Raw genomic sequence first — 27,255 nt, forward strand, 5'->3', positions numbered from 1 at the left:
TTTTACAAATCTCGCTCTTTATTGCCTGAAAATAAAGCAAGTTCAAGAAGCAAAAGTGACGAAGACAGACAATGCGGGAGATTTAAACATGCCCGGTTTCAGGCGCTCCTTAGCGCAGTTTTGTTGACCTTGTTTGAATCTCCCGGACAAAGTTGATTTAACCAATAAATAAATAAAAAAATGCAAGTGTGATGAAGCTGTACAGCTGAGCGATAGTCTCTGACCAATTCTGGCAGAGGAACAGTGAAAAGAGCAACACTGTGTGGTAATGGGGCTGGCCAACGGACTTGGACGCTGGAGGTTTTTAATGGCTTCATGGTTTTCGAGTAGCTCCCCCTGGAGCACAGACATCGCATTATTACTTTGGCACAAATGACATTGACAAGGGTGGGAAGGTCACATGATGAACGATGGAGAGATCGGAGGGTGAAGGCACAGAGTTTTAAACAGACGCGACACCAACAAGCGTGTTTGGAGCTGGGCAAGGGCAGCCATGTTCTTGGAGACCAAGAGTGAATTCTATCTATATATACAGGTCAAATATCTCCCTGATTTTTTTTATTTTTTATTTTTTTACGTTTTCACACTTTTTTTTTTTTTTTTTCCATAAACATAATTGAAAGTTTTAAAAAGCCCAAAACGAACACACCTCCCCAAATATGGAGTTGTGCTTCGAAATATTAAAAAGAAAATGTAACTAAATTTGGCACTTACAAAAATGTTTAACACAAGCACAATGGTTTTGTCACATAGGGGTTTCCATCACTTTGCCGTAAAGCAAGACGGAATACGGAAGAGGTGGTGGTCAGCCTGTCATAGGTAAATTTTCTTAGAAATCGGCACCCAGCATGACAAAAAGTCCAAGATTTTGTCCTGGTGAGCTAGTGATTCCCGCTATAAATTGTTTTATTTTTTTCTCTTTTTACAATTGGTCAGAAAAGCTTCCTGTGCTATTTCAAGGAGCCGGAGCCAATCGTGGTCTTCACCAAGACAGCGGCTCCTTTAAAGGAGAAGGGGCAGGTGTTTAGAACTCTGTGGCTGATGGTGAAAGGTCACATGACAGACGATCGCACGGTGAGGGACTGTGCAGCTTGTGATTGCGATCTGTAAATTGAGACCCTCAGTCTGTGTATAATTTGGAATATCCCTCATGTATAACCCCACCCGCCCCATGTTGTACCCATAGTTCATCTTCAAATTGACACCTCATATTCCCGGGTATCCTGAAACAGAAAAGATGATATGCAAGTTAGAGTATGCTAGTTTATAAAGAGTTAAGTGAAAAAGTATTTGGCCCCTACCTGATTTTTTTTTTCTGCATATTTGTCAGATCATCAAGCAAATTTTAATATTACACAAAGACAACCCGAGTAAATACAAAATGCAATTTTTAAATGGTGATTTCATTTATTAAGGGGAAAAAAGCTGTTTAAACCTGCCTGGCCTTATGTAAAAAAGTAATTGCTCCCCCCTCCCTTGCTAAATCATGAATGAACTGGGATTAACCACATTTTTTGGAAAGCTGAGTTAAATTTTTCTTGCCACACCCAGGCCTGATTACTGCCAGACCTGTTGAATGAGGAAATCACTTAAATACCGTAGAAGCTGTCTGACAAAGTGAAGCACGCTAAAAGATCTCAAAAAGCAACACATCATCTAAAGAAATTCAAGAACAGATGAGGAACAAAGTATCGTATTTATCAGCGTATAACACGCATAACTTGAACACTATGTCCACCTTGCCAGTACAGCAACAACAGTTTGTCATAGACTTACTTGAGTTTGCTGCAAGCCATAACTATTTTTGGTTCGAACAAAAGTATTATAAACAAATTAGTGGAGTAGCAATGGGGGCTAAGTACGCCCCTAGCTTAGCGAATCTTTTTATGGCAAAATGGGAGGAGGACGTCATCTATAAGGACCGAAGCCCTTTTTTGATATTTTGGGCGAGGTATATAGATGACGTTCTCCTCTTGTGGGAGGGGACTAAGTCCCAACTTGATGAATTATTTTTTAACATCAATGCCAATGATAGGGGCATAGGATTTTCAGTGGAGGCTAGTTTAGATAGTATCCACTTTTTGGATTTGCCAATTAGTAAATCTGAAGGGAGTTTTAAGACGATTTCCTATTTTAAGAAAACTGATAGGAACTCTTTCATACCTATATGGATTTGTCACCACAATTCATGGTTGAAATCAATCCCTAAGAGTCAGTTTGTAAGAATGAGGAGGAACTGCTCTGACGTCAATGATTTTAGGTTGCAGGTAAACATCCTAAAGGGGAGATTGGAAGAAAAGGGGTATGACGTTGAGTCCATGAATTTAACCATAGAACAGATTGCTGATGTTGATAGAGCCTCTTTGTTGAAGGCTGGTTTAGGTAAAGAGAGGGAGAAGCCTAATATCCATTTTGTTACAACTTTTTCTACCCAACATTATTTAGTTAAAAAGATGTTGCGTAAACATTGGCACTTATTATCTAATGATAGAATCATTCGTACCTTCCTCCCAGCTAACCCAGAGATCATTTTTAGGGGGGTCCCCTCTTTGAGGCATAGGATAGCCCCTAATGTAATAGATCCCCCCATTAAGAAAGTTTCCTTTTTTCAACAACTAACGGTACCATCAATGCCGACGGTATCAGATTTGCACATTAAATAAGAGCAAACAGAAAAAAACGGAGTCGTTTGTTTCTACTAGCACTCGAAGGGAGCACATAATTGAACCTTTCATAACATGTAGCTCTAAGGGTGTAGTATACCTTTTACAATGTCCATGCGGTCTTCAGTATATAGGGAGAACCAAGCGAGCCATGCAGGTTCGCTTGGGAGAACACATCACGAAAATTAAGAATGGATATAAATTTCATTCTGTATCCAAACATTATGATTTACATCATGGTCGTAATCCAGCAAACACCTTATTTTTAGGTATTGACAAGTTCAATGCGCATTGGAGGGGTAGTTCCCTGGTGCGGGACTTGTCTAGACTAGAAATGATGTGGATACATAAAACACAATGTTATACACCTTATGGTCTTAATGTGGATGTTGATGTGAACGCCTTTATAGATAACGGTTAGATCTTCATATTGTGAACCATTTCCGAGTTCCTGGTTTGGATCCAATAACTTCGATCTGATTGTATACTTTTGACAATCTTTAGGTGTTATTAATGTGAACAAATGTCCTTTGATAATATATCTCTCTAACCGACATCATCTTCTTTGAATAGTGAGATGGGATGAGTATATTTTGTTAGATATTGAGGAGTATGTGCACTGAATATGATTCATGTGTGCACATTCTTCTGGGTATGCATGGGTAGATATTTTATCAATAGATGCCCAATGTGGAGCGTTTGCTCCAACTAATGAGATAATGGTATTTTGGCACTGGTTGGGCCTGGCCGAGGGTTTCGGCCATTTACGACATCATTAGATGTTGCCCAATGAGGATGTTTACCCTTTGGGGGGGAGATGAGGTGTGTCTGAATGCCCCTCCACTATGCAACATACATTGATTTGAATGGACCCCGTGGATGCTGAAAGGTTAATCATAAATCTTGGGTATGTCCTGCGACTTTGATAGATCCTTATAATGGACCCTGAGGGTGGTGTAAGAGCCAGTTATAATTTTTTGGGTACGCCTTGTGACTTTGGTATGAGGGGTTAACCCATATATTTTTTTAATTTAATTTAATTAATTCTTAATTTAATTTAATTTATTTTGTTGTTGGCCGTGGTTTATTATGGAATATTAATCCTCTTTTGTGATTGGGGTTAATGAATTTCCCTTTGGGATTTTGGATTTCTGCATGATGTGGATTTATTTAACATGCATCCAATGATACAGGAATATATTTTTATTAATAACCTTCTATTTATAAGGATAGTTAGAATAATGTCCTGAAAATAAGAAAGTTTTTATATATTTTTTATAAGTTTTTAGATTCCTATAAAACGTTCTGACCACCTTTTTGGGCATGTATCCCTTACTTTTGAAGGAGAGTATGACTGGTGGAGCGTTTATGGGTCCTTTCATGCTTTATTGCATATATTTAAATTGTGCGATTGAACATGGAGGTACGCCCCTACCAGAGTATATGCTCCTGATGGAGCAACTAGGGTTTATAGCGGGGTTTGTAAATGTGAACCTATTACTATTAATTTAAGAAATGGTTCCCTCTCCCCTTTTAGATAGGTTTATTATTTAGGAGTAATGGTAAGGGCAAGTGATCAATATTGCCCTGTTCCAAAATGGTGGATTAGGAGCTGTAACCAGGAGCCCGGAAGTGGGCGGTTACAATCTTTGCCAGTGAATACTTATGGCGGTGGATCAGCGTGCCGCCCGTACCCCAGGAAGAAGTCATTTTTGACGAAACGACGTAGGGTGAGCGGCGTGCTGACGTCACCGCCATTCCCCGTTGGCCAGGAAGGGCGGGCAGTGTAAGCAAGAGAGAGCCGGCCGACTCGTCACTATACACACGCTTGTATTCAGCTGGAAATTTGTGAGTTTGTTACCTTTATTTTATTGTGTTTGAATTAAAATTTTATATGGAGTTACGCTATGGGAGCCTTTCTGTTTTATCTTACTAAATGATTATGGTGAAACGGGAGACGCCCTGAGAAAGGGATACAGGAGTTGGAGACACCAGCAGAGCCTATTAAAAGGACCAGGAGTGATAGTCTTGTTTGCAAGCTCGTATGATCTCCCTAAAAAGAGATCTTGTCAGCTGGTAAGCCTCACTGAATCTGGTGGTGGATGAACCTCTCTCTCTGGGTGCACCTGCTATATACCTGAAGGGTGTTTTACGGAGTCACTTAAATGGACTGAAATCTCATCTCCTTGTCTCTCTCCCTTTTCTTTGGACTGTTCATGTTTTTTAATAAATTTTTTCTGCACCATTTGCGGTCATATCAATGTCTTTTTTGTAAACAGGATATATTATGTTATATTATTATTCTGGCACTATATAAGCTTCTAGCGCAGCTTTTCTTTTGAATTATTGTATATTGTGTGTGTCTCACATTATGTTGCGGCAAGAATTTATTATTATTTAATTTTCTGTTTCACTGGCACAGGATTTTTGAGTATTCTAGTATTTTTTTGACAGCGCTGTTTTCCAATGGTTTTTTGTATAACACGCAACGCAAGTTTAGGAGGGAATTATAAGAAAAAAAACGTACATTTAAATGCCCATCAATGCACCTTATCAGTGTCCATCTGCAGCCTTGCCCAGTCTCATTGCAGCCTTGCCCAGCCTCATTGCAGCCCTGCCCAGTCTCATTGCAGCCTTGCCCAGTCTCATTGCAGCCTCGCTCGTTTAAAATTAGAGCCGCAAAGATACACAGAGCCGGATGTCCTGTGTACTCGGCTCCTCTCGCAGTCCCGCCCAATCCCGCCCCTTGGCCCGACTCCTGTGATGGACATAACACAGGTCCAATGATGGGACTGGGCGTGACTGCGAGCGGAGCCGAGCCTAGTCGAGTACACTCGACTATGTGTATATCGGCGGTGCTCACTCTTCTACCCTCAGAATCAGCGGGAATCGGCGGGGATCGGAGTATAACACTCACTGACGATTTTCCCCTGATTTTACGGGGAAAAAAGTGCGGGTTATACGCCGATAAATACGGTAATTGACACATATCAGTCTTAAAAGGGTTACAAAGCCATTTCTAAGGCTTTTGGACTCCAGTGAACCAGGGGGAGAGCCATTATCCACAAATGGAGAAAATTTGGAACATTGGTGACCCTTCCCAGGAGGGGCCGGCCTACCAAAATTACTCTAAGAGCATGACGACGACTCATCCAGGAGGCCATAAAAGAACCCAGAACAACATCTAAAGAGCTACAAGAAAAACAGAAATGGAAGGCGCGCACACCTAGTGCATTACCAAAGATAATTTAATAAAAAATGTTTTATATAAAAGTGGGTACTCACTTCTTTCGGATTACCCCTTCTAAGGAAGGCAGCATCCACCCAGTTTTGGATACCATATATACCTTTCACACCACCATTTTATTTGACATCTGTTACTCCACACCTTGAAAGACCTATTAGCGCTGGAAGTGACTGTGTTTTTTGAACATCTAAAGAACTGCAGGCCTCACTTGTATCAGGTAAGGCAGTGCTCATGATTCAACAATAAGAAAGAGTCTGGGCAAAAAAAGCATCCATGGGAGATTTCTATGGTGAAAGCCACTGCTGGCAAAAAATAACACAAAGGCTCATCTCACATTTTCCAAAAAACATCTTGATTATCCCCAAGACTTTTGGAAAAATATTCTGTGGACTGATGAGACAAAAGATGAACTTTTTGGAAGGCGTGCATCTAGGGTTGCCCCCTCATCCCTTTTAAAACCAAACACATATTAATTACACAGGTTCTGGGGCTGATTAAGGTGGTCATTAAACTCACTTGGTGCCTTACCTGCATTCAATTAGCCTAGGGACCTGTGTAATTCATATGTGTTCAGGTCTAAAGGGATGAGTTGGCAACCCTATGTGTGTCCCGTTACATCTGGTTTAAAACTAACACTGCATTTCATAAAAAGAACATCATACCAACAGTCCGATATGGTGGTGGTAGTGTGATGGTCTGGGGCTGCTTTGCAGCTTCAGGACCTGGACAACTTGCCAAATTTGACGGAACCATGAATTCTGCGTTCTAACAGAAAATCCTGATGGAGAATGTCCGCCCATCAGTTCCTGACCTCAAGCTCAAGTGCACTTGGGTTATGCAGCAGGACAATAATTCAAAACACACCAGCAAGTCCACCTCTGAACTTCTCAATAAAATAAAACAAAATTAAGGTTTTGAAGTGGTCTAGTCAAAGCCTTAAATCTGACTAAGATGCTGTGGCGTGACTTTAAAGGTTTAAGGGGTAATTACTTATTCATATAGGGCCAAGCAGGTTTGGACAGCTTTTTTTTTACCTTAAAGCGGAGGTCCACCCTAAAGTGGACCTTCCGCTCATTGGAACCCTCCCCCCCTCCGGCGCCACAATTGGCACCTTTCAGGGGGGAGGGGGGTGCAGGTACCTGTACAGTACAGGTATTTGCACCCACTTCCGGCGTAGATTATGCAGAAGGTACGCCCCTTTCCGCAGAATCTACGCCCCTTTCCGAAGGTCCCCCGCTGCCTGCTGGGAAACACACGGATCCCAGAGACAGCGGGGACCATCCTTATTGCGCAGCGAGACTCGCGCATGTGCAGTAGGGAACCGGGAAATGAAGCCGAAATGCTCCACTTCCTGATTCCCATACCCAAGATGGCGGCGGCAGCACCCGAGAGACGATCGAGAGATCGGCTTCGGGTGCCGACATCGCGGGCGCGCTGCGCGGGTAAGCGTCATTATTTTAAAAGTCAGCAGCTGCAGTATTTGTAGCTGCTGGCTTTTTTAAAAAAAAAAACGGCGGACTCCCGGCGGACTCCCGCTTTAATAAATGAAATCATCATTTAAAAACTGCATTTTTTCTGACACATATGCAAAAAAAATTTTTAAAAAAAATCTGGAAGGGGGCAAATACTTTTTCACAACACTGTACATAAACACCGAAAAAAGCGCTCAGAGATAACCTTACTTAAATTAATGGGAATATCTTTGCAGAGTCTCACATGTAGATGTTATAAAAAGAGTTTCCAAAAATATTTATTATCCTTTGCAGTTCAATTGAGTTGTTTGAAGGCTCTTATTTTAAAGCGGAGGTCCACCCTAAAGTGGACCTTCCGCTCATTGGAATCCTCCCCCCTTCCGGCGCCACAATTGGCACCTTTCAGGGGGGAGGGGGTGCAGGTACCTGTACAGTACAGGTATCTGCACCCACTTCCTGGATAGCTCAATGCGGAAAGGGGCGTAGATTACGCCCCTTTCCGAAAGTCCCCCGCTGCCTGCTGGGAAACACACAGATCCCAGAGGCAGCGGGTCCGTCCTCATTGCGCAGCGCGACTCGCGCATGCGCAGTAGGGAACTGGGAAATTAAGCCGAAAGGCTCCATTTCCTGATTCCCATACCCAAGATGGCGGCGGCAGCACCCGAGAGACGATCGAGAGATCGGCTTCGGGTGCTGACATCGCGGGCACGCTGGACAGGTAAGTGTCACTATTTTAAAAGTCAGCAGCTGCAGTATTTGTAGCTGCTGGCTTTTAAAAAAAAGATATTCCTATTAATTCAACTAAGGTTGTTTGAGTGCTTTTTTTTTGTTGGTGTTTTTGGATTATGGTATTTACTTTCACCGGGCAGTTCTCATGAGCAGCATCTGGAGTTGCCAACTTTTAGACTCTGGTATGCAGTATAATATTTTTTAGGTCTTATTCCAATAGCTCATATAGCCGGACTATTTGCATTATTTATATACATGCTAATTCCTGTAGTTAAAGGGTCAATTCACCCAAAATTAAGTTATAAATTACACACTTTCAAAATGAATGTTTCATAGCAATGGGTGGAACCTGCTAAAGGTAAGTCACGGGCTTTGTCTTCTATCCCCCCCCCCCCGCCGTTCAACATTTCCTGAAGGTTCCTGCCCACCTGAGAGTTTCAGATGTTCAGAGGTCCAACCGATCCTAAGTAGTCAAGGCTGAGCAAATATTGAAGTTACTGTACACTTGGGGTAATGACAGTGACTGCAGAGAGACCTAGGGCAGTCAGTGAAACATCCCAGGTACTCAGTAGAAGACCCAGAAAACTCAGTAGAAAACCCACAGAACTCATTAGAAAACCTGGGACTTGTAGAATAACTGAGACACTTGAAAAACCTGGGGCACCAAGATGAAGACTACAATGATTGGAAAAAGATCCAGTAAAAGACCCGGGGGAATTACTAGAAGATCCCAGAAACAGTAGAAGATCCAGATCACGCCGTAGCAGGCCAGGAAAACTCCTTAAAAGACATAGGCACTCAGTAGAAGACCCAGAGCATTCAGTAGAAGCAGGGGTACTCAACAGAAATCCTGGGGCACAAAGATCCAGGACAAATGCCCTCTATGTCAGGGCTTGGTTTTGCTCCGGACTTATTGGATTCCAAGGTCTTCCCAGGCCAGCTGTGAGATACAATCATTCTAGTATTTCCTGAGCTAGCGCTAAGACCTCTTCCCGATCTGGCATGTACCAGGGCCTATTCCACACCATCAATGACAGGTTGTCACACTTACCCCAGCCTCATATAATGGGTTGTTGAAATCGGACTCCACGGTGATGGGACTGTAAGAATGGGAAGCTGGGAAGGAGAATCCAAAAAGAGACTTTCCTTGAAACCTGAGGAGGGGAAGCACAAGAGATGTTCAGTATTCTGAGATGACTTGAGCACTTGCTCAGTAAAGCTTTAGTCCACCAAAGTGATATTTTAGTTACAGGTAAATTCTGGCAAGCTGAGTCAGCCCTTGGATTCCTATATCTTGGAAAATCTAACTGGCAGATCTCCCAGCCATAATTCCTGGCTCTGTTTCTGTCCACTGGGGAGTTTTGGGTGTTACATCAACCTTTTGTGTCACCTGGCTGCTCCTGTTATCTCCATATTCTACAAGTCTTCTTTTGTGAAAGTTCTACATTAGTTCAAAGTTAGACATGTGCAATGCATTTCCTTATAAAATCGAAATTCAGACAACATTTTAGTTAATCGAAGATTCAGATGTATCTGAATTTCCAAATCCGAAATAAATGATAACGACCCAAATTATCCAAACTCAAATTCAAAAATGTATTTGAATTCAAAAATGTATTAAAATTCGAAATGGAAACATGTTGTCAATAAATACAGTAAGGTATAAAAGTGAAATAAGATAAAGATTCCTACAAATACTGTAGCTGCTGACTTTTAATATTATGCCCCGTACACACGATCTGACTTTCCGACAACAAAACCATGGAATTTTGTTCGAAGGTTGTTGGCTCCAACTTGTCTTGCATTCACACGATTACACAAACGTTGGCCAACAATTACAAACCTAGTGTCATACAACATGTACAGCGAGTCGATAAAAAGGAATTTCAATAGTCATTACGAACACTAGTTTTACAAGACTGAGCGCTTAAGGCTAGTACTTGATTCCAAGCATGCGTGGACTTTTGTGCAACGGACTTGATCGGAAAGTCTGACAGCAAAATTTTGTTGGCGGAAATTTTGAGAACCTGCCAGCCAACATTTGTTGGCGGAAAGTCTGACAACAAATGTTTGATAGAGCGTACACATGGTCGGACTTTCCGCCAACAAACTCACATCCAACATTTGTTGTTGGAAAATCAGATCGCATGTACGGGGCATTAGAGCATTTACTTGTCCAGGAATCCAGCGGTGTCCTCTCCCGAGCCAATTTTGCTATCGGGTGCTGGTACCGCCATCTCGACTAAGGGAAACCGGCAGTGAAGCCTAGCTAGGGCAACACTGGTGAGGGTCAGAAGTCCATCTCTGTGAACAAGTCTATCAGCTCTCATCGTACATACAACCAGCCGATCACACCAAGAGTGCACTCACTTTGTGTAATAGATGTATATTCCGCCAATCAGAAGGATGACCAATATAATGGGCAGGAAAATGGCTAGCGCAATGTTCCCACCCTCCATTTGGTGGGAGGGGTCTGTTGTCTGGGCAACTGGAAGAGAGAACAAAGACAAGTCATTCACCTAGGGGAAGAGCATATGCTTTAATGGACTTGAAATGGAAAGAGGTGACCCAGACCACGAACCTCGGAGGTGGGGTTAGATGATGATGAGTGATGAACAAAGCGGAGGCTCCTAGTCATGTTGTTAATATAACAATGCAGAAATGGAATGGCACGGGGTGATGTGTATGTTATGGTGGTGGTGAAAAGTTTGTGCAGGAAAGTGATGACTAAATAGACATCCACTAAGTCAGACCTTCCAACTTCCTGTCATCCAGGAGCTCCTCATAGGCAACTGAAAATGAAATAAAAAATATTTGTACTTATTTTATTAGTAAGTCTTATTTATTGTCCCATCCTTTCTTTAACATTGCCACTTGCCATCACAGAATGGTCCCTAAAGGGGCACCTGCATTCAGATATGTAGAGTAGTGTATAAATTTACCAGGAGAGTAGGCATTGGCCTACATGGATGATTATTAGTAGCTTAACCAAGCTACAAAAACCTCATGAGATTAATCTCTTTGCTTATATCACATTGCCTTTTATTGTGAGCTGCTACATAAAAGACTTGCAGTAACGTGATGCAGTGGTCAGCAGGGTTGCTCACCATCTGTAAATTTGCGACCACTTTGTAAATTTTAGCCTATTTACAACAATAAATGTCCATTATGGACATTGGCTGACCATCATTTTTTAATTTTGGCAGATTGTCAACTGAGCATGTGCAGCCCCGAAGCATTAAGATTTGTTTTACCCTTAGGCACAAAGGGGTTATACCTTAGCCTCTTTACACCCAAGGGTAAAACAAATCTTAATGCTTAAGGACAATTTTGCAAGTTTGACATGCGCTAGTAAAACCTTACATAGATTGGAAGTAAAGACATACACTATATTACCAAAAGTATTGGGACTCCTGCCTTTACACGCACACGAACTTAAATGGCACCCCAGTCTTAGTCCGTAGGGTTCAATATTGAGTTGGCCCACCCTTTGCAGCTATAACAGCTTGAACTCTTCAGGGAAGGCCGTCCACAAGGTTTAGGAGTGTGTCTATGAGAATGTTTGACCATTCTTCCAGAAGCACATTTGTGAGGTCAGGCACTGGTGTGGACGAGAAGGCCTGGCTCACAGGCTCACTCTAATTCAACCCAAAGGTGTTCTATTGGGTTGAGGACAGGACTCTGTGCAGGCCAGTCAAATTTCTCCACCCCAAACTCACTCATCCATGTCTTTATGGACCTTGCAGTAATTTTACGGTATGTATTTTTACGGTATGTACTTTTTGGAAGTGTCAGTAAAAAAATTGTCTCTGTTAGTAAATTTCACGTGTTGTGCCAGTAAAAAAAATGGGAGCTGTCGGTAAATTGATGGCATCCTGTCAGTAAATGTCACTTCGGGAGATTGGCAACACTGGTGGTCAGTCATTTAGGATTGCACAATGCCACAATTTAATTACGCAGCAGAAACTATTAGTGATTGATCTCACCTCTTCTCCTCTATGGACTTGAATTGGAGAAGGAGAATAATAACTCAACAATCACTTACTAATAGGGATGAGCCCGGTGTTCGATTCGAACCCATGTTCGAATCGAACATCGGGCGTTCGTCCGTTCGTCAAAAACAGAACTTTGTGGGCCATTCGCATCAAATTCGTGTGATACGAACGGCCCACAATGCACTGCGCCAGTCGCAGTGCATTGCTGGCTGATGATTGGCCAAGCATGCACTGTGACCCCACATGCTTGGCCAATCACAGCGCCGGCAGCGAGAAGAGCCATAATTGGCCACAGGTTGGATGCCTGTGGCCAATTATAGCTCAGGGGGTTTAGTACACGCCCCACACTATATAAGGCTGCCAGCGCGGCAGCCTTGTGTAGTGTGTTGCAGCGTTCATAGAGAGAAGGATAGGCAGGGACAGTGTCAGCTGTGCTTTACTTCTTTAGATAGCGCTGTTACAGTGAGTGTAGTGTTCAGGGAGAGAGCAGGATAGGCAGGGACAGTGTCAGCTTTGCTTTGCTTCCTAACCTAGCACTGTTACAGTGGGTGTAGTGTGCCTCCTGCACAGCATACACCTGAATCTACCCACCCCTCATTGCTGGTGTTGTGTAGTTCATTTGTGCAACACAGACATCTGCCTAACATTAACATAACATATTTTGGGTGCGGGGTTCCCCTTAATATCCATACAAGACCCAAAGGGGCTGGTAATGGGCTGGGGTAGGGGGGTGATGGGGTAGCCATGCCATTTTTCTCAAAGATTTTCCTGCATATTGCCAGGACAAGATATTACTTAATAATTACTTAATTAATGCTTTAATAGCCGCAAGCAGTTTTAAATGGCTTTTTTTCCTTTACAAATGTCATTTTGTGCAGGGACTGTTCTAAACATGGGAAATATATGTCAGTTCACAGGCATACTTTAGACACCCCCCAGGTACGATATTTAAAGTAATATTTCACTTTTTTTTCACTTTATGCTTCATTAAAATGACTGCTCCAGAAAAAACGTCAGTTTTTAAAACTTCTTTTTGCATTGATACATGTCCCCTGGGGCAGGTTCCGGGTCCCCAAACCCTTTTTAGGACAATAGCATGCATATTGGCCGTTATAATTAGCACTTTAGATTTTGAACGTTCGCGTCCATTGTAATTAATAGGGTTCTAACGTTCGTGCAAACTTTCGGTCCGTTCGCAGGTTCTGGTGCGAACCGATCCGGGGGGGGTGTTCGACTCATCCCTACTTACTAATAAAGGGAGATTGGGAACTTTTTGGCTGAGGGTGAAGTACACTCAATTAGCCCTTCCATGGTCAGGACAGATTTCTGTACACTAAAGAAAGTGTACAAAGTAATGGTGCCACTTGGCTGAAGGCCATGGTAAAGGAGGGTGATCCTATAGGGCAGTGAAAGCGAACCTTGGCACCCCAGATGTTTTGGAACTACATTTCCCATTATGCTCATGCACTCTACAGTGTAGTGGAGCATCATGGGAAATGTAGTTACAAAACATCTGGGGTGCCAAGGTTCGCCATCACTACTATAGGGCTTGGTTGGTGGCACATCTTGAGATATTTTAGAGTCGACCTCTATTGCAGCTCTTAGCATTTGGCTGACTGACATATCAGAGCTGCAAAGGAAGTGCTGGAAGACTTTCCTCTTCCAAACTCGGTGGTCACAGGTCTAAACAGGGAGCAGGTAACCCATCATATGTCCTAACTGTACTGTAGATCCCACTCTGAGGTCCAAAGAGTTCATTATCTCTACTTAGGACCACCGGTCCTACATTTCTTTTTAGTACTGGCTCAGAGGGCAAATGTTCCCCTCGGTGTTAATTTGGTCAACAAAAAATATTTTCGTCATCATTTTTGTCAGCTGCATTTTTCCCGGCGATTACCCTGAATTTTCGTCAACTGACAAAAACTATGATGAAAAACATTTTCAAATCAATTTCCAATTCTAAAACAGAATGAAGATGTGAGGGAGGGATGTTTTACTTATAAAGGCGTTATATAATGGCTAAATCTGTGTCTGTGTAGTTTGTTCAAAACTTGATACCATAAATAATAACATATAATTAGATTTTTTTTTTTACTCCAGGAGTAAATAATACATTTGGAAATGCTAGAGAAATGCTTAAATAATACATTACAATTTAACTAAACCCATTAGATTTGAGTTGATTTAAATGGTTTTAGTCGACTAAAATGCACTGCAGATTTTAGTGGACTAAAATACGACTAAACCAAAAACAATTCAGATGACTAAAATTCAACTAAAAATGAAATGGCATTTTAGCCATAGGACTATGAATGAAACTAAATCGAAATTTGACATCAAAATTAACACTGGTGCCCCTGCACCCCAACCCAGTTCTCCCCGACTCATTTAGGAGATCTTTCCTGGGTGATTTTTTTTTTTTCATGTACACCCCTGAGAGATAAATCTCATGAAACTTTTCTCAAAATCCTGCGATAGCGTGAAAAATATTTTAAAAAATATGGTGTTTTCAGTTTCTGAGAACGCCCATGTAGTCCTAGGCCAGGGATCTCCAAACATCGGCCCACCAGCTGTTGCGGAACTACACTTCCCGTGAGGCATTGTAAAACTCCGACATTCACAGACATGACTAGGCATGATGGGAATTGTAGTTCCTGAACACCTGGAGGGCCATAGTTTGGAGACTTCTGCCCTAGGCCAACCCCTTTCCCTCCATAAAGGAGCAATAAGATGCAAGGACTGGACTTACTCAAGGCAGCTAAAGAGGGTCATACATGAGTAACCACCCAACCCAATACACATTTTGCAAGATTGGAGCAGTATGGGGTTGGTTTACTAAAACTTGGGAGTGCAAAATCTGGCGCTGCTCTGCATGGTAGCCAATCAGCTTCCAGGTTTTATTACCAAAGCTTAATTAAACAATTTGATGTTAGAAGCTGATTGGTTTCTCTTCAGAGCTGCGCCAGGTTTTGCACTCAGGTTTTTAGTAAAGTAGCCCCTATGTGTCCATCAGAGCAGGACTGTTACCATTATTGGGCAATTGGCCAACATTATGGGAGAAAGTATGATTAAAAAAGACAGGGGAGCAGAAGGATAACCCAAACTTTTGCCTCTACCCAAAACCACAATACAACTGTCCATTTTGGCCACAATAATCTAAATTCTTTAAATAGGAAAGGTTCTCTGTGGGGTTTTGATTTGCAGCCATAAAGTACAATATTTTGAAAAAATATAAAGTTTTATTTAGAAAAAAATTGTTGCATCAAGGCAGGTTTTTACCTGTTTTTTTAACCTTAATAGTTTCTAATACCCCCCTAATTATTATTAATCGAGTGATATTTCCTTATTGTTCTTTTCACTCCAACAGTGGTTGGGCGAGTGTTTGGTCTGCTTCTCGGTTCTTGGCATCTCCCCGCCCCCTCCAGTGTTGGGCCTAAGCGTGGCCTCTTGTGGGCCTTAATTATTTGACCCATTGGTATCTTGGCCCCTTCCCCTTCGGAGTTGAGGTGGGGATGCCTTGCCGCATTGTTTGGATCTTTTCGGTAGCCTATGGGCACCGCAATCAGGGGGTCTCTTTTCAGCCGTGATTGGTAAATATATTTGAATTATTTATAAATGTGTTAAGATTTAATATACAGAAATAGTCTTTGCTTGTAGATATTTTTGGTCTCCATATGTTTTCATTACCATACACATATTTTTCCTCCCCAGAGTTTGTTTCCTCGCTCCCCCAGAAGAATACTGAAAAAGGTCGAAACGCGTGGGGTTTCTTCAGTATGATTTACATACTTATATCATGCTATGTTTTTTCCTCTTGTACTCAATGGCTGTAAATGTTATGTACATGTATTAGCCTTATCCATAGAGCCCATGTTTTAACTGCAACAAATGTTGCCTTGAAGCAACGATTGTTTTTAAATAAAACTTTATACTTTTTTCAAAATATTGTACTTTATGGCTGCAACTAAAAACCCCACGGGGGAACCTTTCCTATTTATGCTTCTTTAGGGGCGTGCAGCGTCCTTTTTTTTTCTCACTAAGAGTATCATTTTCAATTTTTCTAATCTAAATTCTTTAACAAATGATCCTTCTCCTTCGTGTGTATGAACTTTAAAAGGAAAGCTGTCGGGTGATCTGGTCTTACCCATTAATAAAAACTCTAGATTATCTGACTGTGATGCCAGTTCGGGATTTGGCCCTCTCTGAGTCACTGACGGCCAGGCAGTTTGCAATTTCAGAAGAAGGTCAGAAGTGGCTTCCTCCATATTTCTGTAAGGACTGTTACTGCATGGAGCAGAAGCTATACCCATAGCTGGAGCGGTACTCACTTTTACAGAGAGGTGGTTGGTTGGTCCACTGTGATGGGTGCCCAGGGACGCAGATGATGGTCACTTCTCCGATTAGTTCAAAACCTTCGTAACAAAAGAAGCGCAGAGCCTCTCCTGCCTGGTAATGGTGCTTGTACAGGGTCTGGTACCCATTCTCTGGAACTCCGGGGTTCAGACAAGGCTCGTACTTCACTAGAAAGTGGGTTACAATTCACCATAACATTAAATACAATATCATATAGCTGAACAAATGAATGGGGTGGGCAACTACATGGCAAATGAGGTTCAATGTAGAAAAATGTAAAATAATGTATTTGGGTGGTAAAAATCTGAATGCAATCTATACACTGGGGGGAGAACCTCTGGGGGGGAATCTAGGATGGGAAAGGACCTGGGGGTCCTAGTAGATGATGGGCTCAGCAATGCCAAGCTGCTGCTAACAAAGCAAACAGAATATTGGCATTAAAAAGGGGATCAACTCCAGAGATAAAACAATAATTCTCCCGCTCTACAAGACTCTGGTCCAGCCGCACCTGGAGTATACTGTCCAGTTCTGGGCACCAGTCCTCAGGAAGGATATACTGGAAATGGAGCGACTACAAAGAAGGGCAACAAAGCTAATAAAGGGTCTGGAGGATATTAGTTTTGAGGAAAGGTTGTGAGCACTGAACTTATTCTCTCTGGAGAAGAGACTCTTGAGAGGGGAAATGATTTCAATTTATAAATACCGTACTGGAGACCCCACAATAGGGATAAAACTTTTTTGCAAAAAGGGAGTTTAACAAGACACGTGGCCATTCATTAAAATTAGAAGAAAAGAGGTTTAACCTTAAACTACGTAGAGGGTTCTTTACTGTAAGAGCGGCAAGGATGTGGAATTCCCTTCCACAGGCGGTGGTCTCAGCGGGGAGCATCGATAGTTTCAAGAAACTATTAGATAAGCACCTGAATGACTGCAACATACAGAGATATACAATGTAATACTGATATATAATCACACACATAGGTTGGACTTGATGGACTTGTGTCTTTTTTCAACCTCGCCTACTATGTAACTATGTAAAAGTATATCATAGCAAATGAATACAGGACCTTCAGATTTCATTATCTATTGTGATGGCAGCATAAACGCATTATAAATCAATAGGTTTTATAAAAGTGCAAATAAGCTGTTGCCTAATCGCTATGCGCACCATTATGGCCATTGTGTCATGGAAGGGCAAACTATAAGCACTTCACTTGACATTTGCTGAAATTAACCTTTCATGCAACAATATACAGCAACATTATCATTTATCAAACAAGCTGCAACTTTTATCATTAAAGAGGAACTGCAGTCGGCTCACATAATTTGTAATAAAAACATCTTTGCCATTCTGAAGCTTCCCTCCAAGCACGTTGCATATAATTTTATATATACTGTGATTCTTTACTTGCCAAATATGTTTCAGAAATCTCCCTCCACTGAGTCTGGCTGCAGCCATTTTAACTGTGGGCAGCTGAAGCTGCTGCCTGTTCACTTCCTGGATTTACACAGACACACCTCCAGATCTGCAGCTCTCATTGGCCCTCTTAAGACTCACCCCCTCCCCCCCATCCTGGCAAACTCTCATGCTGCGTACACACGACTGGACTTTCCGGCAGACAAGATCCGACAGTCTTCCCAACTGACTTTTCAGCGGCGTTCCGGCGGACTTTCCGAACGTACAGACTTGGCCACACACAATCACACAGATTCACACGGCCCAACAGATTCGAACGTGATGACGTACAACCGGACTAGAACAAGGAAGTTCATAGCCAGTAGCCAATAGCTGCCCTAGCGTCAGTTTTCGTCCGTCGGACTAGCATACACACGAATTGACCGACGGAAAAATTTGAAACATGTTCTAAATCTAAAGTCCGTCTGATTTTTTTGACAGCAAAGGCCTGATGAAGCCCACACACGGTCGAATTGTCAGACGGATTTGTTCCGTCTGACCTTTACTGTCGAAAAAAGTCCGGTCGTGTGTACACGGCATCAGGAGAGTGAGAGAGAGCTGTGTATGATGTCATAAGCCTAAGCCAATGACCAGACAAGAAACAGGAAGTGGGCTGTATAAGAGATTTACTGGCAGAAAAAACATCTTTTACTATCCAAAGTTAAAACAACAACAAGGGCAGAAGATTTAATAAATGGAAAGATGAAAAAATGACTGAAAAATTCTGCTTTAAAAAGCTTTCCGTTGACCAAGCCGAGATGATGATGTCACCAATCCTCTTGTAAACTTGTAACAAGTCACAAGGTGGGAGGCTGCAGCAGGGGTTAATCTGTGTCAAACATTTAGGAAAACAGCCAAGAACTGTATGGGCACCAGGATTTACATAACTATTTCATCTCCAAGCCGCTATCTTAGTCCAGAAAATGCTCAGCCTGGATGATGACTGAACAAAGATGGCACAATCCTTCCGGAGAAAAAAAAAAATGAGATGAAGGCATCATCAGGGGGGAATACCGCTAAACCTGTGAGATGTAATTAGTACCTGGATGTGTTATCTATCAGCTATTACGCACCCAGGTACTTAACATACATATATCTGACCCTAGATCTACTCTCAATACATTAATCACAGTACAAAACACCAAATAGATTTTTGTTGGTGTCGTTTTTTTTTTTTACATCTTTTCATGGGAATACACACTATAATATTTTGGCATGGTTGGCAGGATCTCTTCATGGGAATATACAGTGCCATAAAAAGGTTTCATACCCGTTGAAATTTTCCACATTTTGTCATGTTACAACTAAAAACGTAAATGTATTTTTTGGGGATTTTATGTGATGGACCAACACAAAGTGGTACATAATTCTGAAGTGGAAGGAAAATGATAAATGGTTTTAATTTTTTTTTTACGGATAAATATGTGAAAAGTGTGTGGGGTACATCTGTATGGCGCCCCCCGAAGTCAATACTTTGTAGAACCGCCTTTCACTGCAATTACAGCTCCAAGTCTTTTTAGAGATGTCTCTACCAGCTTTGCACATCTAGAGAGGACATTTTTGCCCATTCTTCTTTGCAAAATATCTCAAGCTCTGTAAGATTGGATGGAGAGCGTCTGTGAACAGCAATTTTCAAGTCTTGCCACAGATTCTCAATTGGATTTAGGTCTGGACTGTGACTGGGCAATTCTAACACATGAATATGCTTTGATCTAAACAATTCCATTGTAGCTCTGGCTGTATGTTTCGGGTCGTTGTCCTGCTGGAAGGTGAACCTCCGCCCCGGTCTCAAGTCTTTTGCAAACTGTAACAGGTTTTCTTCTAAGATTTCCCTGTATTTGGCTCCATCCATCTTCTCATCAACTCTGACCAGTTTCCTTGTCCCTGCTGAAGAAAAGCATCCCCACAAAATGATGCTGCCACCACCATGTTTCACAGTGGGGATGGTGTGTTCAGGGTGATGTGCAGTGTTAGTTTTCTGCCACACATAGCGTTTTGCTTTTAGGCCAAAAAGTTCAATTTTGGTCTCATCTGACCAGATCACCTTCTTCCACGTGTTTGTTGTGTCCTCCACATGGCTTCTCATAACCTGCAAACAGGACTTCTTATAGCTTTCTTTCCACAATGTCTTTCTTCTTGTCACTCTTCCATAAAGGTCAGATTTGTGGAAAGCATGTCTAAGCCCTTGTATACGCGATCGTAGATTCCAACAACCAAATCCGTCGGATTTTGTCCGAAACTGTTGTATACACACGGTCGGACGAAGTTGTCGGAAAATCCGATCGTTCAGAATATGATGACGTTATTACATTACGATGGGACTACGTTCAGGCTAGTAGCCAATAGCTTTGATGTAGGAATTTGATCTGAGCATGCACTTTGTCCGATCGGAATTCTCTACACATGATTGGAGTATGTCCGATTTTGTCAGAAAATATTTCCGGCAAGTTGGAAAATTTGGTCCGACGGATATTCCGACGGAAAAAGTCCGATGCATACCACGCACAGTCGGAATATCCGACAAAACGCTCCGATCGGACACATTCCGTCGGGATCTCCGATTGTGTTTACAAGGGCTTACAGTTGTCCTGTGGACAGATTCTCCCACCTGAGCTGTGGATCTCTGCAGCTCCTCCAGAGTTACCATGGGCCTCTTGTCTGCTTCTCTGATGAATGCTCTCCTTGCTCGGCCGGTCAGTTTAGGTGGACGGCCATGTCTTGGTAGGTTTGCAGTTGTGTCATACTCTTTCCATGTTCGGATGATGGATTGGACAGAGCTCCGTGAGATGTTCAAAGCTTGGGATGTGTTTTTATAACCTAAACCTGCTTTAAACTTCTCAACTTTATCCCTGACCTGTCTGGTGTGTTCCTTGGCCTTCATGATGCTGTTTGTTCACTAAGGTTCTCTAATGCCACGTACACACGACCGGACTTTCCGGCAGAATAGGTCAGACAGAATCATTCCATCGGATAGTCTGATCATGTGTGTGATAGTCCGATCGTTTTTCTTTAAAAAAATTCAGACGGACCTAGAAATAGAACATGTTTCAAATCTGTCCGACAGACTGAATTCCCATCGGGAAAACCATTCAGCTGTGTGCTGGTCCGACAGACCAAATATGACGCAAGGGCAGCTATTGGCTACTGGCTATTGAACTTCCTTTTCTAGTCCCGTCGTACGTCATCACATTCAAAACGAACAGACTTTAGTCATAGACAATGATGTGCAACTTTGTGTTGGTCTATCACATAAAATGCCAATAAAATATATTTACATTTTGGCTGTAATATAACAAAATGTGGAAAATTTTTAAGGGGTATAAATACTTTTTCAAGGCTCTGTACACTACGATTGTTTGGTATATTCAGCAGGATCTCTTCATGGGACTAAACACTATGATTTTTTTTTTTGGCGTGGTCACCAGAATCCCTTCACGGGAATGCACACTATGACTTTTGGCATAGTCAGCAGGATCTTGACTTTAACAATATTTTTATTGAAAAAAAAATTGTTTTCAGACAGTGAGGATTGAAAACATGTAACAGATACGGGAATTTGCAAACACAATGAACCAAACCCCTTTATGTAACCGATAAATCCAGTGAAAACAAATATTAGGAGGTCATTCCAGAGACATCAGCAAGATGTCTTCATGGAAATATACACTAAGCCCTTGTACACACGGGCGGACATTCCGACAACCAAATCCGTTGGATTTTGACTGACGGATTTTGTCCGAAACTGGTGTTGCATACACACGGTCGGACAAAGTTGTCGGAAAATCCAATCGTTCAGAACGTGATGACATTATTTTTCGTTACGATGGGACTACGTTCACACTAGTAGCCAATAGCTTTGGTCTAGGAATTTGATCTGAGCATGCGTGGCACTTTGTCCGATCGGAATTCTCTACACATGATCGAACAAAGTCCGATCAGATTATGTTGTCGGAAAATTTTACCGATAAGTTGGAAAACTTGGTCCGTCGGATACTCCGACAGAAACAGTCCGATGGAGACCACACACATTCGGATCATGTTGTTGGAAAATTTTATAGCCCAGCTCTAAAATGTTGTCGGTCGGATATTCAGACGGAAACAGTCCGATGGAGCCCACACACAGTCGGATTATTCGACAACACGGTCCGACATTCCGTCGGAATGTCCGACCGTGTGTACAAGGGCTATGACTTTTTGGCGTGGTCACCAGGATCTTTTCATGGTAATAACACCCAACACTCCAAAAACATGCAGGTAGGTTAATTGGCTTCTGTCCAAAATTGGCCTTAGTATATGAACGGGGACCTTAGATTGTGGGCTCCTTGAGGGTAGGGACCAATTTGAGTGTGCAATGTACAGGGATAGGGGTAGACACTCACTCAGGTTGAACTGGATGGACTGGTGTCTTTATTCAACCTTACTAACTATGAAACTATGAAACACACTCTAGTATCTGCACTCTTATTCAAAAGATGGCTCATTCCTTTTACTTCTTGAATTATAAATTAGAGAGTTTATAAAATACAGTAAATGGCACATCCATTTTCTTCATCCCCAACCTTACGCCATGTGCCAAACCTAACTGAAGAGTCATGCGAGTCACATTGCAATGTGCCGAAATATTGCAGCATATGTGTGGCAAAAAAAAATAAAAAATAATTCCTTAGTGTCCATATTTTTTTCAAGGTTGCAAGGATAGCAGGCCCAGCTGGAGAAGATCAGTTATCATCTATAAATAGACAATGCCGGTGGTGACGGAGCATTGCGTATGCTTTAGAGGTCAAGCGATGGCAGCGGTAGAGCGGCTGCACTCAGGTTTATGCAGGTGAAATCTCTAGGACACCAAAAATAAGAATGGAACCGCTCAACTTCTAAAAGGCCAAAGCAGATTTATTGATGTTATCCAGTACAGGGGTAAGCCTCCCGCTCCTCCTACGCATTTCACTTTGTTAGGAGGCTTTTCATGGCGTCTCTTTGACCAAGCTCCTAAAGGAGTGAAATGTGGAAAAGGAGCAGGTGGATTATTCCTGTGCTGGATAACCTCAATAAATCTGCTGTGGACTTTTAGAAGCCGGGTGGCAAATTTTCACGAAGGTAACTAAAGCAGAACTCCAGTATCATTTCCACCCCCCCCCCCCCCCATCCTCCCTCTACAATACCCTGTCCTTTGATGAATCCTCCACTCTACCATTTTGTCTTTTAATTCCAATAAATTTTTATTAAGATAATCAGTTTCCATACAATATCGGAGAAGTTTTACATGCAATAAAAGAGCAAGAATACTAGCACGACACAGAGTTGTACATCGAACAGCACTCGGAGAGAAGTATAACAAGAAAGAAGGGGTTAGAACTGATTTGACTTCTATAAGTATTGATTTTGTAAACCATGTAAACAACATCAAAGAAAAAGGAGGTTGTGTTCATCCTACCATTTTGTCTTTTAACCTCATATGCCTTTATCTCAAATGTATTTTGACCAGTCTGGTCACATCTCAGGTACTTCCTCTTCTCTTCTGGCTGGGCTGAGCACCACCCTTGTAAGGATGTGTGATAGCTATACTGTGTGCCCAAGTTAGGTGATGATATCTTGAATATCTTCCAGTAGGTATGTCCAGTGCCAAGACAAGGTCATCCACCACCCAGGGCAAATATGCCAAACTGCATCCCCCCTTAGAGTTAGCAGTGATGTTGCTGTTAGCCTTGTAACAGAAGCAACTGGCGCAGGTCACCCCCCCCCCCCCCCCATTCCTGCAATAATCCATTGCACCCAGGGCAGCCATTCCTCCTGCCCACCCCTTGTCCTGGCTCTAGGTATGTCACTGACAGCCTGGGTTCACACGAAGTGGGTTCAATGATGCTTCCCATTATTCAACCCAAATCAGGACAGGCGGCCAGCTATGGAGGAGGATGTGGAGGGCATTCCTGAATTATGCAAAGGGAGACTTGTCCTTTACTTTTTCTTTTTTTGTTAGGAAGGGGAGATGGAGAAAAAAAAATTGTTTTATGTCAAGGCAGAGAATGCAAGGAACACCCTGCGGGTGTTTATTGCCCAAGAACATGACAGGAGAGGTGAAAAAATGTGATATAAGTGATTACTCTTTCGTTACACCTCCTGTCATGTTCTTCAACAGTAATGCCGTGTACACACAAGCAGAATGTCCGACAGAAAAAGTCAGATGGAATCTTTTCATCCTTATTCCGATCGTGTGTGGGCCTCATCTGACTCTGAATTTTTTAATGAAAATTCTGACGGGCCTAGAAATAGAACATGTTTTAAATCTTTCTGACGGAACCAATTCCTATCGGGAAAACCGCTTGTCTGTATGCTGTTTTCCGATGGATCAAAAACAACGCATGCTCTGAAGCAAGTATGAGACAGAAGCTATTGGCTACTGGCTATTGAACTTCATTTTTCTAGTCCCGTTGTACGTGCGGTACGTCACCGCGTTCTTAAAGATCTGACTTTGGTGTGATCGTGTGTACGCACAACAGTTTCAGCAGAACTCCGTCGGAACTCCGTATGAAAAACCTTCGGAGTTTATTTAGATGGGAAAACTGGTCGTGTGTACGCGGCATAATTATTTGTCTTAAAATATTTTCTATAAAGTGCAAAAGACAATGGAGCACCAAAGGAATGAATCAAAGAGATAATTAAGGAATGGAAGAATCAGCAATGGAGCACCACAGGAAGGAATCAGAGATAATCAAGAAACAAAAGAATCACCACTGGCCAGGGCAGGACTTAGGGTGGTGGGGGCCCCTGGGCTTGAGTCGTTTTTGGGCCCTATGTTCTATATATTACTGTATTTATCGGTGTATAACACGCACCCCAAGTTTAGGAGGGAATTTTAAGGGAAAAAAATTTAGGGAGAGAAGTTTTAAAAAAAACTTCTTACATTTACATGCCCATCAATGCAGCCTTATCAGTGTCCATCTGCAGCCTTGCCCAGTGTCATTAGCCTTGTCATTTGTAGCCTTGAAGTTTAAAAATGGAGCAGCTGAGATACAGAGTCCTGTGTATCTCAGCGGCTCCCGGGTCCTCTCACAGTCCCAAGCGGAGCCGAGTGTACTCGCCTCGGCTCACAGTCACACCCAGTCCCTGTGTTTTGTCCATCATAGGGCGGGACTGGGCGTGACTGTGAGTGGAGCTGAGCACACTCGGCTATGTATCTCGGTGGGGCCCCCTATTGGGAGGGGCCCATGGGTTTCAGCCCAGTCAAGCCCAATGGTAAGTCCAGTCCTGCCAATGGCACACCAAAGGAAGGAATCAAAGAGATACTCAAGTAATAGAAGAATCACCAATGCAGCACCAAAAGAATGAATCAAAGAGATAATCAAGGAAAAGAAAAATCACCAATGGAGCACCAAAGGAATCAAAAATATAATCAAGGAGTAGAAGAGTCACCAATGGAGCACCAAAGGAATCAAAAATATAATCAAGGAGTAGAAGAGTCACCAATGGAGCACCAAAGGAATGAATCAAAAAGATAATCAAGAAATAGAAGAATCACCAATTGAGCACCAAAAGAATGAATCAACGAGATACTCAAGGAATAGAAGAATCACCAATGGAGAACCAAAGGAATGAATCAAGGAGATAATCAAGGAAAAGAAAAATCACCAATGGAGCACCAAAGGAATACATTAAAACGATAATCAATGGGTAGAAGAGTTACCAATGGAGCACCAAAGGAAGGAATCAAAGAGATAATGAAAGAAAATAAATTCACCAATGGAGCACCAAAGGAATGAATCAGAGATAATCAAGAAATAAAAGAATCACCAATGGCGCACCAAAGGAATGAATCCAAGAGATAATCAAGGAATAGAAGAATCGCCAATGGTGCACCAAAGGAATGAATTAAAGGGATAATCAAGGAATAGAAAAATCATTCTTTAGCTGGAGCCTATATCCAATGTATTTCAAGGATTACAAAAATCTTCCATATTCAGGGTAAACAAGAAATCATATCAGCATCGATTGAACAATATATCAAGGTATATTATATGCCCATATAGGATGCTCCAAGGTATATTACACTGTATACCTACATACATTACAAAGTAACAGCACCAGTTTCAACCATTCCATGCTCTTTGTCTTTGTATGCTTGTAAGTGACATGCTGCCTCTGGTGGCAGGAGATGTGGCAAGTAACACGCCCAGGGCTCCCACTGATTCTGCATTGTGGTGAACCACTTCATTATATATTAGAATGTAACAATAGAAATGATGCGCTTTGATCACTCTGACGCCATATCAGCCATGGTGCCATGATGATTGAAACGCCAACACCAGCCTTTGCCCGCGAAAAAAAATTGCTTACCCCCGGGCGCAGTAGACGGCTGCTGCTATGGGCTCTAGCCCCGGATCTTTTGCAGACCTAGCAACGCCCCTGCACAGAAGTACTGCAACTGGTCCTTCCTCCGAAGAGGAAGGGCCTCAACTAAGCCCCCCCGGGATGCAAGGCTCCAGACAGAGGCAAGGCACTCTACGGTCTTCCTAGGTCAAAACCAGGTGTACACCACTCCTTAGGGACCAAATTCAACCCAAGGGCCACAGATCCTCTCCCCGACATCAGGGCAGACCCCAGTACCCTGCACCATCCGTCTCTGTTAGAAAAAAAACAACAACAAACCACACATGCAGTGCAAATGCCAATGATAAATAAGTACAAAAATAAATAAGGGGCAAAGTGCAGATTCACAAGGCAGGTCTTGCGGCCGGTATAAAGATTTACCCCTGGACCAACCGCAAAGCCTGCCCAAAATAAGTGAAGAACAAATGGCAGCAACCAGCTACTTTGTTTGCTACAGCTCTGCGCCATTACACCTCTAGGTGGCACTATTGTCACATCTCTTAACAAGACGGGGAGACGCAGAATAAAATCTAAAATGGAATATAAATTATGCAAGATGGGCTATGATTAATGTATTAGGGAAGAATGCACAGACACCAGCAGCAACAAAAGTGCTGAAGTAGTGGGGTGTGTGAACAGTAAATGGAAAGACCCGGCGCGTCTGACAACTAGAATACATACTGCCAGTAAATGGAAAGGAATTCGCTTCTAATTACTAATGAAACAAAGAAAATAAATAACATCGTGTTTTCTTAAGAGATATAGGCTACATACAGAAATCATGCGGTGAGATTGCGTGGTGCACCATTTCTCCCTATGGAAGGTGAATTTTGCTGGCTGAAAAGCACACTAACGACCATGGCGTAGTGTGGGCAGGGCTATTAGGTGGTTGCTTGGGTACAAAAAAAAAATTCTTAGGGGTGCAATCATAGGCGTGTGCCACGTGTGCATAGAATGTTAATAGCATAGTTAATGCATA

The 27,255-nt window shown here is 42.3% G+C and overlaps 1 protein-coding gene across 1 annotated transcript in view; it reads right to left on the reverse strand.

Annotated features, from left to right (window-relative positions):
- Positions 1–27,255, reverse strand: part of SEZ6L2 (seizure related 6 homolog like 2) — a 79,995-nt gene continuing 52,740 nt past the window's right edge. The window contains exons 14-18 of the mRNA XM_077447365.1: positions 16,435–16,626; positions 10,865–10,903; positions 10,482–10,599; positions 9,163–9,265; positions 1–1,223 (exon numbers count right to left, since the gene is read on the reverse strand). Of these exons, the coding sequence (XP_077303491.1) occupies positions 1,194–1,223; positions 9,163–9,265; positions 10,482–10,599; positions 10,865–10,903; positions 16,435–16,626 (482 nt within the window). The 3' untranslated portion in view covers positions 1–1,193. The remainder of the gene's footprint in view (positions 1,224–9,162; positions 9,266–10,481; positions 10,600–10,864; positions 10,904–16,434; positions 16,627–27,255) is intronic.

Source organism: Lithobates pipiens, unplaced genomic scaffold (genome assembly GCF_037356315.1).
Source record: "Lithobates pipiens isolate NorthernLeopardFrog02 unplaced genomic scaffold, aLitPip1_a1.2 Scaffold_22, whole genome shotgun sequence".
NCBI lineage: Eukaryota > Metazoa > Chordata > Amphibia > Anura > Ranidae > Lithobates > Lithobates pipiens.